Below are 12,044 nucleotides of genomic sequence, written 5' to 3' on the forward strand. Positions count from 1 at the left end.
AACGGCCCCCCTGATCTGAACCGGAGTGGTGGTTTGTTACTGGACTTCTGTGCTAGTCATGGATTGGCCATAACAAACACCATGTTCGAACATAAGGATGCTCATAAGTGTACGTGGTACCAGAGCACCCTAGGCAGAAGGTCCATGATCGATTTCGTTATCGTATCATCGGACCTGAGGCCGTATGTTTTGGACACTCGGGTAAAGAGAGGGGCGGAGTTGTCAACTGATCACCATCTGGTGGTGAGTTGGGTCGAGTGGCGGGGGAAGCCTCTGGATAGACCTGGTAAGCCCAAACGTGTAGTTCGGGTGAACTGGGAACGTCTGGAGGAGGCCCAAGTTCAGGAGGCCTTCAACTCACACCTCCGGCGGAGCTTTTCGGGCATTCCTGTGGAGGTTGGGGACATTGAACCAGAGTGGTCGGTGTTCAAAGCCTCTATTGCCGAAGCCGCGGCGGGGAGCTGTGGTCTCAAGGTCCTAGGTGCCTCAAAGGGCGGTAACCCTCGAACCTCCTGGTGGACACCGGTGGTCAGGGAAGCCGTCCGACTGAAGAAGGAGGCCTTCAGGGATTTGTTATCCCGGGGGACTCCCGAGGCAGTTGCAAGGTACCGACAGGCCCGAAGGGCAGCAGCCTCATCCGTGGCCGAGGCAAAGCAGCGGGTGTGGGAGAAGTTCGGAGAAGACATGGAGAAGGACTTTCGGGCGGCACCAAAGTTGTTCTGGAAAACTGTCCGACACCTCAGGAGGGGGAAGCAGGGAACCATCCAAGCTGTGTACAGTAAGGATGGGACGTTGTTGACCTCAACTGATGGAGTGTTAGGGCGTTGGAAGGAACACTTTGAGGAACTCCTGAACCCGACAACTCCGCCCTCTATGTTAGAGGCAGAGCTGGAGTATGACGGGGGATCAACACCAATCTCCCGGGGGGAGGTCACTGAGGTCGTCAAACAACTCCACAGTGGCAAAGCCCCGGGGGTGGATGAGATCCGCCCGGAAATGCTGAAGGCTCTGGGTGTTGAGGGACTGTCATGGTTGACACGTCTCATCAACGTTGCGTGGAAGTCGGAAACAGTACCGAAGGAGTGGCAGACCGGGGTGGTGGTCCCCCTTTTTAAAAAGGGGGATCAGAGCGTGTGTGCCAATTACAGAGGCATCACACTACTCAGCCTCCCCGGGAAAGTTTACTCTAAGGTACTCGAAAGGAGGGTCAGGCCGATTGTCGAACCTCAGATTGAGGAGGAACAATGCGGATTCCGTCCTGGTCGTGGAACGACGGATCAGCTTTTTACTCTCGCAAGGATCCTGGAGGGGGCCTGGGAATACGCTTATCCGGTCTACATGTGTTTTGTAGACTTGGAGAAGGCGTATGACTGAGTTCCCAGGGAGTTACTGTGGGAGGTGCTGCGGGAGTATGGGGTGAGGGGGTCTCTACTCAGGGCCATCCAATCTCTGTACTCCCAAAGCGAGAGCTGTGTCCGGGTCCTCGGCAGTAAGTCGGACCCATTTCCGGTGAGGGTTGGCCTCCGCCAGGGCTGCGCTTTGTCACCAATCCTGTTTGTAATATACATGGATCGGATTTCAAGGCGTAGTCATGGGGGAGGGGGTCTGCAGTTCGGTGGACTAAGGATTGCACCACTGCTTTTTGCAGATGATGTGGTTCTAATGGCTTCATCGGTCTGCGACCTTCAGCACTCACTGAATCGGTTCGCAACCGAGTGTGAAGCGGCTGGGATGAGGATCAGCACCTCCAAATCTGAGGCCATGGTTCTCAGCAGGAAACCGATGGACTGTCCACTTCAAGTAGGGAATGAGTCCTTACCCCAAGTGAAGGAGTTCAAGTATCTCGGGGTCTTGTTCTCGAGTGAGGGAACAATGGAGCGTGAGATGGGCCGGAGAATCGGAGCAGCGGGAGCGGTACTGCAGTCGCTTTACCGCACCGTTGTGACGAAAAGGGAGCTGAGCCAGAAGGCAAAGCTCTCTGTCTACCGGGCCATTTTCGTTCCTACCCTCACCTATGGTCATGAAGGATGGGTCATGACCGAAAGAACGAGATCGCGGATACAAGCGGCCGAGATGGGTTTTTCTCCGCAGGGTGGCTGGTGTCTCCCTTAGGGATAAGGTGAGAAGTTCGGTCATCAGGGAGGGACTCGGAGTTGAGCCGCTCCTCCTTCGCGTCGAAAGGAGCCAGTTGAGGTGGTTCGGGCACCTAGTTAGGATGCCACCTGGGCGCCTCCCTAGGGAGGTGTTCCAGGCACGTCCAGCTGGGAAGAGACCAAGGGGTAGACCTAGGACCAGGTGGAGGGATTATATCTCTTCGCTGGCCTGGGAGCGCCTTGGGATCCCCCAGTCAGAGCTGGTTGATGTCGCCAGGGAAAAGAAAGGTTGGGGCTCTCTGCTGGAACTGCTACCCCCGCGACCCGACCACGGATAAGCGGGAGAAGATGGATGGATGGATGGATGGATTTTCGGTCATCTATGAGTCCGATCCATGCCCATGAATACAGAAAATGCGGTTGAAGCATGCTTATATCATCCATGCTTGCAAAGTCGCCAGGTCAGTGTATTTCTCTCTGCAGGAATCCTGCGCATCGGTCCAATTCATTTTCAAGTCAACATAGTAGTGCGTACGTGTTGGGAAGTGAGAGCAGGAGCTGAGGCTAATTCCTGAAAGGTAATGTGAGGAAAATATTTTAATAAATTAAAAACTTAACTTTAAAAAAATTGAAATAATATTATTAGGATTTCATTAAAATACCAAAGCATTAATTCAAACAGGTCATGCGTCTTGTCTGAAGTCTGACAACTGTTTATCTGTTTTAATAAACTTTATCACAATTTTGAGGCAGAGTTTTCATTTTTATTTTACTTCACTATCTTTGAGAGGGAAATATGGCACCTTTCCCCATTTTATTTACTTGACACTTTGAGTGACTATAGTTCCTCTTTTATATACTTTACAAATGGTGATATGATCCAGGACTTTCTGAAAACATACAGTGGATAAAAAAGAAATCTCGATCCTTATCTTTTATAAGTGCATACATCTCTATCCAATACTGTGGTGCTGTGTGAATCAACTCAAATGTAAAACACATCCTTGAAATGAGTCATACTCTTGACCTTGAAATCAATTTCAAATGTATACTGCAAACAAGAAAGAAAATAATAAATAAAAAAGTAAATAATAGAGAACCTCTACATGACCACAATGGGGCGCCACTTTTTTTGTGTAATGAGGACCTGCTTACCATTGTTAGAAAGTAATTTAAGTTATGTTAAATCATTTCATGTAAAAAAACATTAACTGTTGTAAAAAAAGCAGAGTTATCAGCCTGTCTCTTTTTTTACCTGCAAATACTTTGAACAATGATTGTCTAAATAAAACAAGCAATTTCAAAGTTGTATGCTCGCTGTTAAAAATCATCTTAAGTAGATTTTTTTATAAAAAAACTTGCAAATGGAAATGAAAAAGTATAGTAAAGTTTAAAATCCAGCTGCCGAATAAGCTTGATATCGAAGCTCTTTGCAGTTAACCTTCAAAGATACAGAGGACGAAATAATTTGCTTTAACACACCCAACAATATGTTCATTATGCAAAACATTTGTGTGAGTGTGTGTGTGTGTGTACGTGCGTGTTTTTGTGTGGTGTGTGTGTGTCTCAGCTTTTGAATTTTGTGTGACGCACTTTAGATATGATGATCCAAACAGATTTATTGTGCCCTTCTTCCAAATATTACAATAACAATTCATTGATGTCACTTATTAGGTAATTAAATGAATATTTAAATTATACAATAAGCAGCTGTTGTTCATGATTATTGAACTTCTTAATAAAAGAACAAGGACCAAGGACAATCATTCATCACGAAAACAGTTACTAGTTTAACATTTTAATAGTACATTTTTAACAAGCATAGATTCTACATGTTCTAATTGGAGGAGCTTAGATGCAAATAAAACATTGTATTCATTTATATTGAAGTACACAATTAAAACAGGGATAAATACAATACATAAATATACCTTTAAGTATTACTCATAGGACCCTCTGGGTGTTTGCTAAACTTGTCATTTTGTTGTATTAAACATAAAACATTAGCAATTCTTTTTTTTTTTGTTCGCCCATGGATGCAAATGCACTGAATTACTGTTTTATTCAATGGAGCCTAGACATTGCTTCATCAGAAAGGGCTGACAGCAGGCAAGCTGAAGTGGTGATGGGCACTTATATTGATTTATGAAGGTGGTTAAATATACTGGTGGCAGAGGCTAAACAATCGAAATGCCACCAACTAGCAAGTTGGGGTTGAGTAACTTTTCCAAAGACCCTTCGGCATTTTATATCAGACCAAGGATTGAACCACCAACCTTTGGTGCAAGTTACCAAAAAAATCATTAAGTATTATGTGAGAAAATAAATGGATATGAAGAATATTTCTGAGCTTATACAGTATTTATAAGTCACTATATAAATCATAATAATCTCTAAGTCACACATGAAGTGAAAAACACAACAGTTTAATGTAAATTAATTTAAAACTGAAACATGTACAAGTGAGACTGAGCTTTTCTGAGTTCAGTCATAATTACAAAAGGGGAAACACAACAACATATTCCATAGTAACTTAATGAAATACAGATAGTAATCCTTATATTTGGTATGCTGTGTAAACTCCATGTTGTGGTGCATTTTTCTGGGAGTTACTCTCACAGCATCAACTAGAATCTAAACAGAAAGGAAAAAGCACGTTTAGTATTAGAGAAATTCCAGTGTGCATGTGTGTGCGTGTGTGTGTGTGTGTACCTTTTAATCCTGTCATTGCTCTGTCATGTGCGCTTCACTGGCAGTTTCTTCCAGGTCAGTTTGAAGTCTGTCACTCCCTTTTTAGCAAGTGCTGCCTGCAACTGAAGGAGACGGGTGATCATTTTCCTCCCGCAGTCCTGTTTCCATCACTTTAGAGATATAACATTGATTAAAATATTGTTGTTCCCAGAAAAGAATGCATGTCCCCACAGAGTGAGTGTGTAAACTCCCTAGAATAGGGAGGTGTGTGGTGCAGCGGGTTGTGCGTTGGTGTTCAGTCAGGGGTGCACAGGTTCAAACCCCGCTGCAGTCAGCATGTGGTTGTGTCCCTAGGCGAGACACTTTACCCCAAATTGCTCCTGTGGGGATTGCCCACAGTACTGAGTATGTAAGTCGCTTTGGATAAAAGCGTCTAACAAGTGACATGTAATGTAATTATGTCCCCACAATATCAGTGATACAGACATACAAACACACATATTCACACACAATCCTGTTTCCATCCCTTTAAAACAATGTTAAGCCCTGAGCCTGTGTTTCAGGCCTCAGGCTCGAAAATGACATGCCCAGAACAAATGACTATACAGTTGCAAGAAAAAGTATGTGAACCCTTTGGATTCTCCACACATAGCGTTGTGTGTTCCTTCCAAACAACTCAATTTTGGTTTAATCTGTCCACAGAATATGTTGCCAGTAGTGCCGTGGAACATCCAGGTGCTCTTTTGCAAACTACAAACGTGCAGCAATGTTTTTTCTGGACAGCAGTGGCTTCCTCCGTGGTGTCCTCCCATGAACTCCATTCTTGTTCAGTGTTTTACGTATCGTAGATTCGTCAACAGAGATGTTAGCATGTGCCAGAGATTTCTTTAAGTCTCTAGCTGACACTCTAGGATTCTTCTTCACCTCATTGAGCATTCTGCGCTGTGCTCTTGCAGTCATCTTTACAGGACGGCCACTCCTAGGGAGAGTAGCAACAGTGCTGAACTTTCTCCATTTATATACAACTTGTCTTACCACGGTAAGTGGACTGATGACCATCAAGGCTTTTAGAGATACTTTTGTAACCCTTTCCAGCTTTATGCAAGTCAACAATTCTTAATCGTAGGTCTTCTGAGAGCTCTTTTGTGCGAGGCATGGTTCACATCTGGCAATGCTTCTTAAGAATAGCTAATTACCAATTATTAGCTTTAACCAACACCTCCAATCTCGTCTCATTGATTGGACTCCAGGTTGGCTGACTCCTGACTCCAATTAGCTCTTGAATAAGTCTTTAGCCTAGGGCAGGGGTGGCCAACCCGCGGCTCTCGAGCCGCATGCGGCTCTTTGCCTAGTTTCATGCGGCTCTTCAGTTCATATCGAATTGTATATGTGTGAGTTTGGGGGAGAGACACTGACTCCTGACTAGTGTTGCACGGTATACCGATACTTGAAAGGTACCGCGATTCCCTGCCGTTAAAAACGTTACTATTCCTCCGTTTCATTAGTATCGGTACTTTAAGAATGACGGGGGAAAGTACTCCGGTGAGAAAGCGCCGTTTAATAAGAGCCGTGTGTGATCAGCGCTATGCTTCCATTCCCTGCACTGCAGCCGTGCCTGCAGTCCCGCCCCTCTCTAGCACGCTCAAGTGCCTCCCCTCTCTCATGCACGCGCTAGCTGCCAGAGCATGTGAGAAAACGAGAAGCATGGCTGCAAGTGGGAGTGCAACTGCCGCTGCGCCTCGGCTTGTTGACAAAAAAGACGCCAGAAGCGAAATTTGGAAGTATTTTAGCTATATCTCTGACAGTGAGGACAAGCCTACAGACACCACGAGGCCCGTCTGTAAGAAATGTATTAATTTTATTTAATACGAATTATTGTCATTTATTTTATTTATTGTTCTCATTGTTTAAAAGTTTGTGTTATGGTTATGGTTCTGGTGTGAAATAAAGCACGATAATTACATTTAAGACGGTTTCCCTTTTTTTAAGAAAAGTATCGAAAAAGAATCGGAATCGCAATTCTTGACTTGGTATCGAAAACAAAATGTTGGTATCGTGACAACACTAGCTAGCTACTCCTGACAGTTAAACCTGATATTTAGTAGGTCTGTTAAGTATTGAATGCTGATAATTCTGACGTAATTTGGCCGGTCAAAGTTGTTTGGGCTCGGATAAAATCGCTCCGTTACTTTCGTCCCGTGTTACTTTCGTCCCGGCTCTCCCTACGTGTGTATGTGTGGTGTCAGGAGTCAGTATGAGAGGATGACAGCGTGTCTAATTTTGATGTGGCCCAAGAGCCAATCACAATAATACCTGTGATGCTGTGAACCAATCACCTTTGAGGGGGGAAACCTATCGTTGATTAAACACTATCCAGTGTTTCCCCTACCATTGTCTTGGAGGGGCGCTGCCCCCCGCCAACGGAGCCCCGCGCCCCCCCTGGAATTCAAGGTGTTTCAAAATTATATATAATTATTATTATTTTTTAATATATACATAGCACCAAATTGCAAATAATCTATAACTACTGTCACTTTTCACATTGAACATGTGCTCTTTTATTAAATAAACTAAACGCTTTCATTTTAAGTTGTGAGTTTAGTGTTTTTGACCCTAAGAAACACTGATGCATTAATCAATACCAATAATCCACAGCTCCTCTCTCTGCTCCAGAGGATTTAAAAAAAATATATCCCAATGCCACAAAAATGCATCAGTGACGTGGTTGAAATCTTGTCTCCAGAAAACAAAAAACTGAAACAAGCGGTATCAGTGACTGTGTGTTTGATGTGGCTCTTTGCAGTAAAATAGAAAAAAATTGGCTCTTAACCTCTGACTGGTTGGCCACCCCTGGCCTAGGGGTTCACATACTTGGTCCACCCTGCACTGTGAAAGTTTACATGGTGTGTTCAATAAAAACATATAATTGTTTGTGTGGTATTAGTTTAAGCAGACTGTGTTTGTCTATTGTTGTGACTTAGATGAAGATCAGAACACATTTTATGACCAACTTATGCAGAAATCCAGGTAATTCCAAAGGGTTCACATACTTTTTCTTGCAACTGTATCTTCACTTCTAAAAGGGTTAAATTAATAATCTTTTTTCTCAAATAAATTATAAACCTATGAGTTGGATGTAGAAGAGTCAGAATCAATATAGAATTTTAATATTTTAAAGTAAATACAGATTGAACTAAGTATTTATTCAACAAAAAGAACTTGAATCACAACAACAACAAAAGTCACACACACCTGCCGCTGCAGTTCAGCACTGCAGGCTGGATCCTCCATGTTTGCGCTGGACTTGATACTCATTCTCACCACGGTTTTCCGTGCTTTGTGAACTGCACACGGTCACAAACAGCAGGCAGCGATTCATAAAAAGATTCAGGAGAGCTGTGTTAATTTTCATGCAATGTTCATTAGTTTTCAAAGGGAAATTAAATGAAAAGTTTACAACTTTTTTGTTATTCTTGCTTGAAAACGGTCTGTGACTAAAACTTGCTTTTTAAAAAGATGTGTACAGATTTGAGTGTGAAGATGCTTTTTTAATTCATTTTGATAGTCTTTTTCTCCAGCAGCACCTCAACATCTGAAAGACTTAATTGTTATTAAATTAAGTTTAATATAGTGTTGTGAATGCATTTAATCTAACAAATCAACTACATTTTTTACTTTTTAACATTCCTTGTAAAAAATGTATTCTTTTTGCATACAACATGGTAAATACAGCCAAAACAATCCACATGCATTTTAATCCCCAAGAAATGTTTCCAACTCCATTACCTGATTTTCTCCGCTTCACACAGGGCTTCCTGTTAACAACCTTGACTCAATAGTTTGGAGGACTCAAATGCACAACCCAGAGACAAAAAATGTTTGAAGAAAAATAATCTTTACTTGCAAAAACAAAATCACTCTTTTAGAGGAAATAACAAAAATGACAAAAGTAAAGCGCTCACATGGAGGGAAAAAGGCAAAACACTGAATCTCTTTAAGCAATGGCTTGGATCTGGCTTCTTGGGACAATGAACAAGACGAACCGACAACTAACAAGGGGAGACAGGACAATATATACATGAGGTAAGTGGGCACAGCTGGAAACAATCGATGGCGGGAAAAGGAACCAGAGCAGGAAGTAAAGGGACCTGGAATGAGACAAGGTGATTACAAAATAAAACAGGAAGTGGAACATAAACTAAACTAACATGAACATGACGATCACAAACATGACAACTTAACATAATTGACGGGACACTACACTTCCTGCAATGAGTGACATCTGCAAAAACAGCAGAAACCAGATAACTACTTCAGTTTATATCATACTGATAGTCAGGGGTAAAAGTAGAAGTTTACTCTGGTAAAAGTAGAAGTCCTGCCTAAACTTCATTACTCAAGTAAAAGTAAATCAGTAGGGCTTCGAAATGTACTTAAGTAAAAAGTACCCATAACTACCAACTTTTTTAAAGAGCAACTGACTCACTTTATATTAAAGGTCCCCTATATTTTCATCCATATATTATAGGTCTCAGATATATACAAAACATGTCTCTGAAGTGTTTGGCTCCAAATACCAAACAGATCATTGCAGCATCCCATAATCCCCTCTGTTTCAGCCCTGTTTCAAAAGTGCTGATTCTCTGTCTGTTACTTTAGATGAAAATAGGGAGCCCCTCCCCACGCCCCTCTGAGAGAGATTTGGTTAAAAAGAACACAATGTGCTCTAGGAGGAGATTCAGGTGATAAGGTGGGGGGGGGGGTGGTTACCATGGTTGGCGATTGGCTAATGTTTACACAAGCCAAAAATCGTTATGACATCACAAAGTGGCCAAAATCTGATCAGCTCATTTTCAGACAGGTTTTTATATAAATGGATCAGGACAAAAAGTGAGTGAATCTTTTTTCCTGAAACTTCCAGAATCTCTTTACACAGAAGGGACACATGTTTATGTATAAAAAATGTGAAAAAGTGGATTTTGCATAATAGGTGAACTTTAATAGAACAATAATGTCATTGTTAGCTAATTAATTTTTCGATGCTGAACAACCGCAAAATGACAACGTTTTCATTGGTCCCTCTTCTTTCGTGTTAAAATCAATAGGCACGCAATGACTCTAAATAATAATGATCAGGCTACCAAACACAGATTAAAACTAAAGTAACAAACCTGTTTTGAAAATGTAGCTAAGAAGTAGAAAGTACAGGTATTTGTGTTAAAAATGTAAGAAGTAAATAGTCGTCAGAAAAATAAGTAATGGAGTAAAGTACTGATACCAAAAAAATGCACTTAAGTACAGTAACAAAGTACTCCACTACTTCCCACCTCTGCCTCACCCCATCTGGGCTCTGGGTAGTCAGTCCCACTTGTCCCCCCACTACGACGCCCCTGCTGATACTAACTGAACTTTAAATATGATTAATACACCTTCCATGCTTTGCGTAATGAGACAATTCTGCACCGCTTCTATCTGCTTGAAAACAGGGGAAATATTTGAGTCATACCTCCATAGCAGAAGAAAGGGTACGTTGCGTTGCAGGGCTCATCCGTCCAGGTTCCATCTTTCAACACTACGGCTGCACAACTGTCTTCTCCGTTTGAGTTGTCAGGTTGCCCCTCTTGCCAGTTTGTGAAGTTGTTTTCTCCAGCTTCTGACCAATGCCAGAGTTTAGGTCTGCTGAGGCCAATCCATATTTCTGTTTGGTTCCCCTTTGACTGTACGTCAGAATTCACCTTTGAATCAGGGATTGTGGCCAGAAGCCAACCACTTTCTGTACAACTGGTTTTGGCGTCATTCCAAGTCATCTCTCCTTCACCTTCATGTAACTTCTCTAAATCTACATATAAAAATAAATAAGTATTATATTATAGTAGCAAAACTAAACTAAAAAAGTATGTGAGCATCCAAAGCAAAGTATACAATGTGTATAGATTTGATGAAAATTGTCCAAAATAATTCAAGTACAAAAGTTTGGTGTACAATTTGGCCATACATGTAACTTTGACTCCACATCATGATAATGCATAAAAATGCAAGCTAAACAATGAAAAAGTATGGAACAAGGACCTCCAAAATGTGTAGATTGTGGAAAATAAGCGCTGGAAACATCATGTTGTTGCAGTTGTAAAATGTAAGATATTCTGCTAAGTAAGACGAGATGTCAGATCATTCTAGTTGAGTTGAACCAGAAAGGAGAGCACTGAAATATCAAAACGATGCTAATTACCATCTTGACAAACAAAGGGTTTCTTAAGTGAGCAGTTGGCAAAGCCCCAGCGTCCATCATTGTCGATGGTCACACAGTACTCGTCAGTGTCAATGTTATCTGGTTGAACATTTCCCCATTCAAAATATGTGGCTGTTTCTCCATCCACCCAGGTCCAATCTGAAGCGTTCTCAAACAGTCCGATCCAGGCCTTGTCTGTGTACCCCGCAGTCTGAATGTTCATCATTGAGGTGTTGTTTTCCAAGCTTTGTATTTGGGCCAGTTCATTTTGCTCCATGAGGCAGTACTGATATGCTTCATCCCAGGTCATGTTCTTATTGATGAAGAGGTAGCCGTTTCGAAAAGGGGTGCAGGGGGTGCAGAAGCCTGAGGAGCAAGGTAGATTTGTGGAAACGTGATATTTGGAAAGTCAAACAGAAATTAAAACGTTGTTTTACTCAAAAATAATTGGACAAAATGTGATGTTTTTTGAAAAATATGATGTTCAAACATATACAGACCAAATACCAAAAACATCTCACAGCTGACAAATAGGATTATTTGATGGTTTGTTCCCATAATCTCATAATCTATCATTCTTCACATGATCTCACCTGAGAGCAGGAGAATCACCACCAGAGTCTCGTCCATGCTGACTTTAACTCTATTTACAATAAAGATCCAGCATGTTCAATTAGTACTCATATACTTAAGTACTAAAAGTACAAGCATCAATATATAATTTAAGAACAAACCATAAGAGTCATGCAGAATGGCCCATTTCCGATTGATATAAGATTAAATATTGATTCATTAATGAGTATCTATATATTGCCAGATGGCTTGTGGGTGACAACTACACACTCCTTTGACAAATTAAAATTGTAATATTAATGTTCTTCTCAGAAAAAACACCTAGAAAATAAGAAATTCTGAAGTTGATAAAAATAAAATACAATTAAGACAAGATACATACAATTAAAATGTTTATGCTGTCTCTCCTCACTAATCTTTCCTGTTTCATGTCACAAGCAACATAAAGAAATTGAAGA

General features: G+C 41.6%; 1 protein-coding gene and 1 long non-coding RNA gene across 6 annotated transcripts; both read right to left on the bottom strand.

Moving 5' to 3' along the window:
* Positions 1 to 3,980: 3,980 nt before the first annotated feature.
* On the bottom strand, positions 3,981 to 8,825 carry LOC117543327. Of its 5 annotated transcripts, none has more exons than XR_004568554.1 (4): positions 8,571 to 8,825; positions 8,037 to 8,119; positions 4,806 to 4,906; positions 3,981 to 4,727 (listed from the first exon to the last, which is right to left on the bottom strand). It is a non-coding gene; the product is annotated as an uncharacterized LOC117543327 (long non-coding RNA). The 5 variants fall into 5 exon arrangements; XR_004568552.1 differs by having other exon boundaries at positions 4,806 to 4,954; XR_004568550.1 differs by having other exon boundaries at positions 8,037 to 8,128.
* A 2,180-nt stretch (positions 8,826 to 11,005) lies between these two features.
* LOC117543204 (C-type lectin lectoxin-Phi1-like) lies at positions 11,006 to 11,643 on the bottom strand. The gene is made up of 2 exons (XM_034211324.1): positions 11,607 to 11,643; positions 11,006 to 11,379 (listed from the first exon to the last, which is right to left on the bottom strand). The coding sequence occupies exons 1-2, from the start codon at positions 11,641 to 11,643 to the stop codon at positions 11,006 to 11,008; spliced, it is 411 nt and encodes a 136-aa protein (XP_034067215.1).
* Positions 11,644 to 12,044: the final 401 nt, after the last annotated feature.

This window comes from Gymnodraco acuticeps, unplaced genomic scaffold (assembly GCF_902827175.1).
Source record: "Gymnodraco acuticeps unplaced genomic scaffold, fGymAcu1.1, whole genome shotgun sequence".
Taxonomy (NCBI): domain Eukaryota; kingdom Metazoa; phylum Chordata; class Actinopteri; order Perciformes; family Bathydraconidae; genus Gymnodraco; species Gymnodraco acuticeps.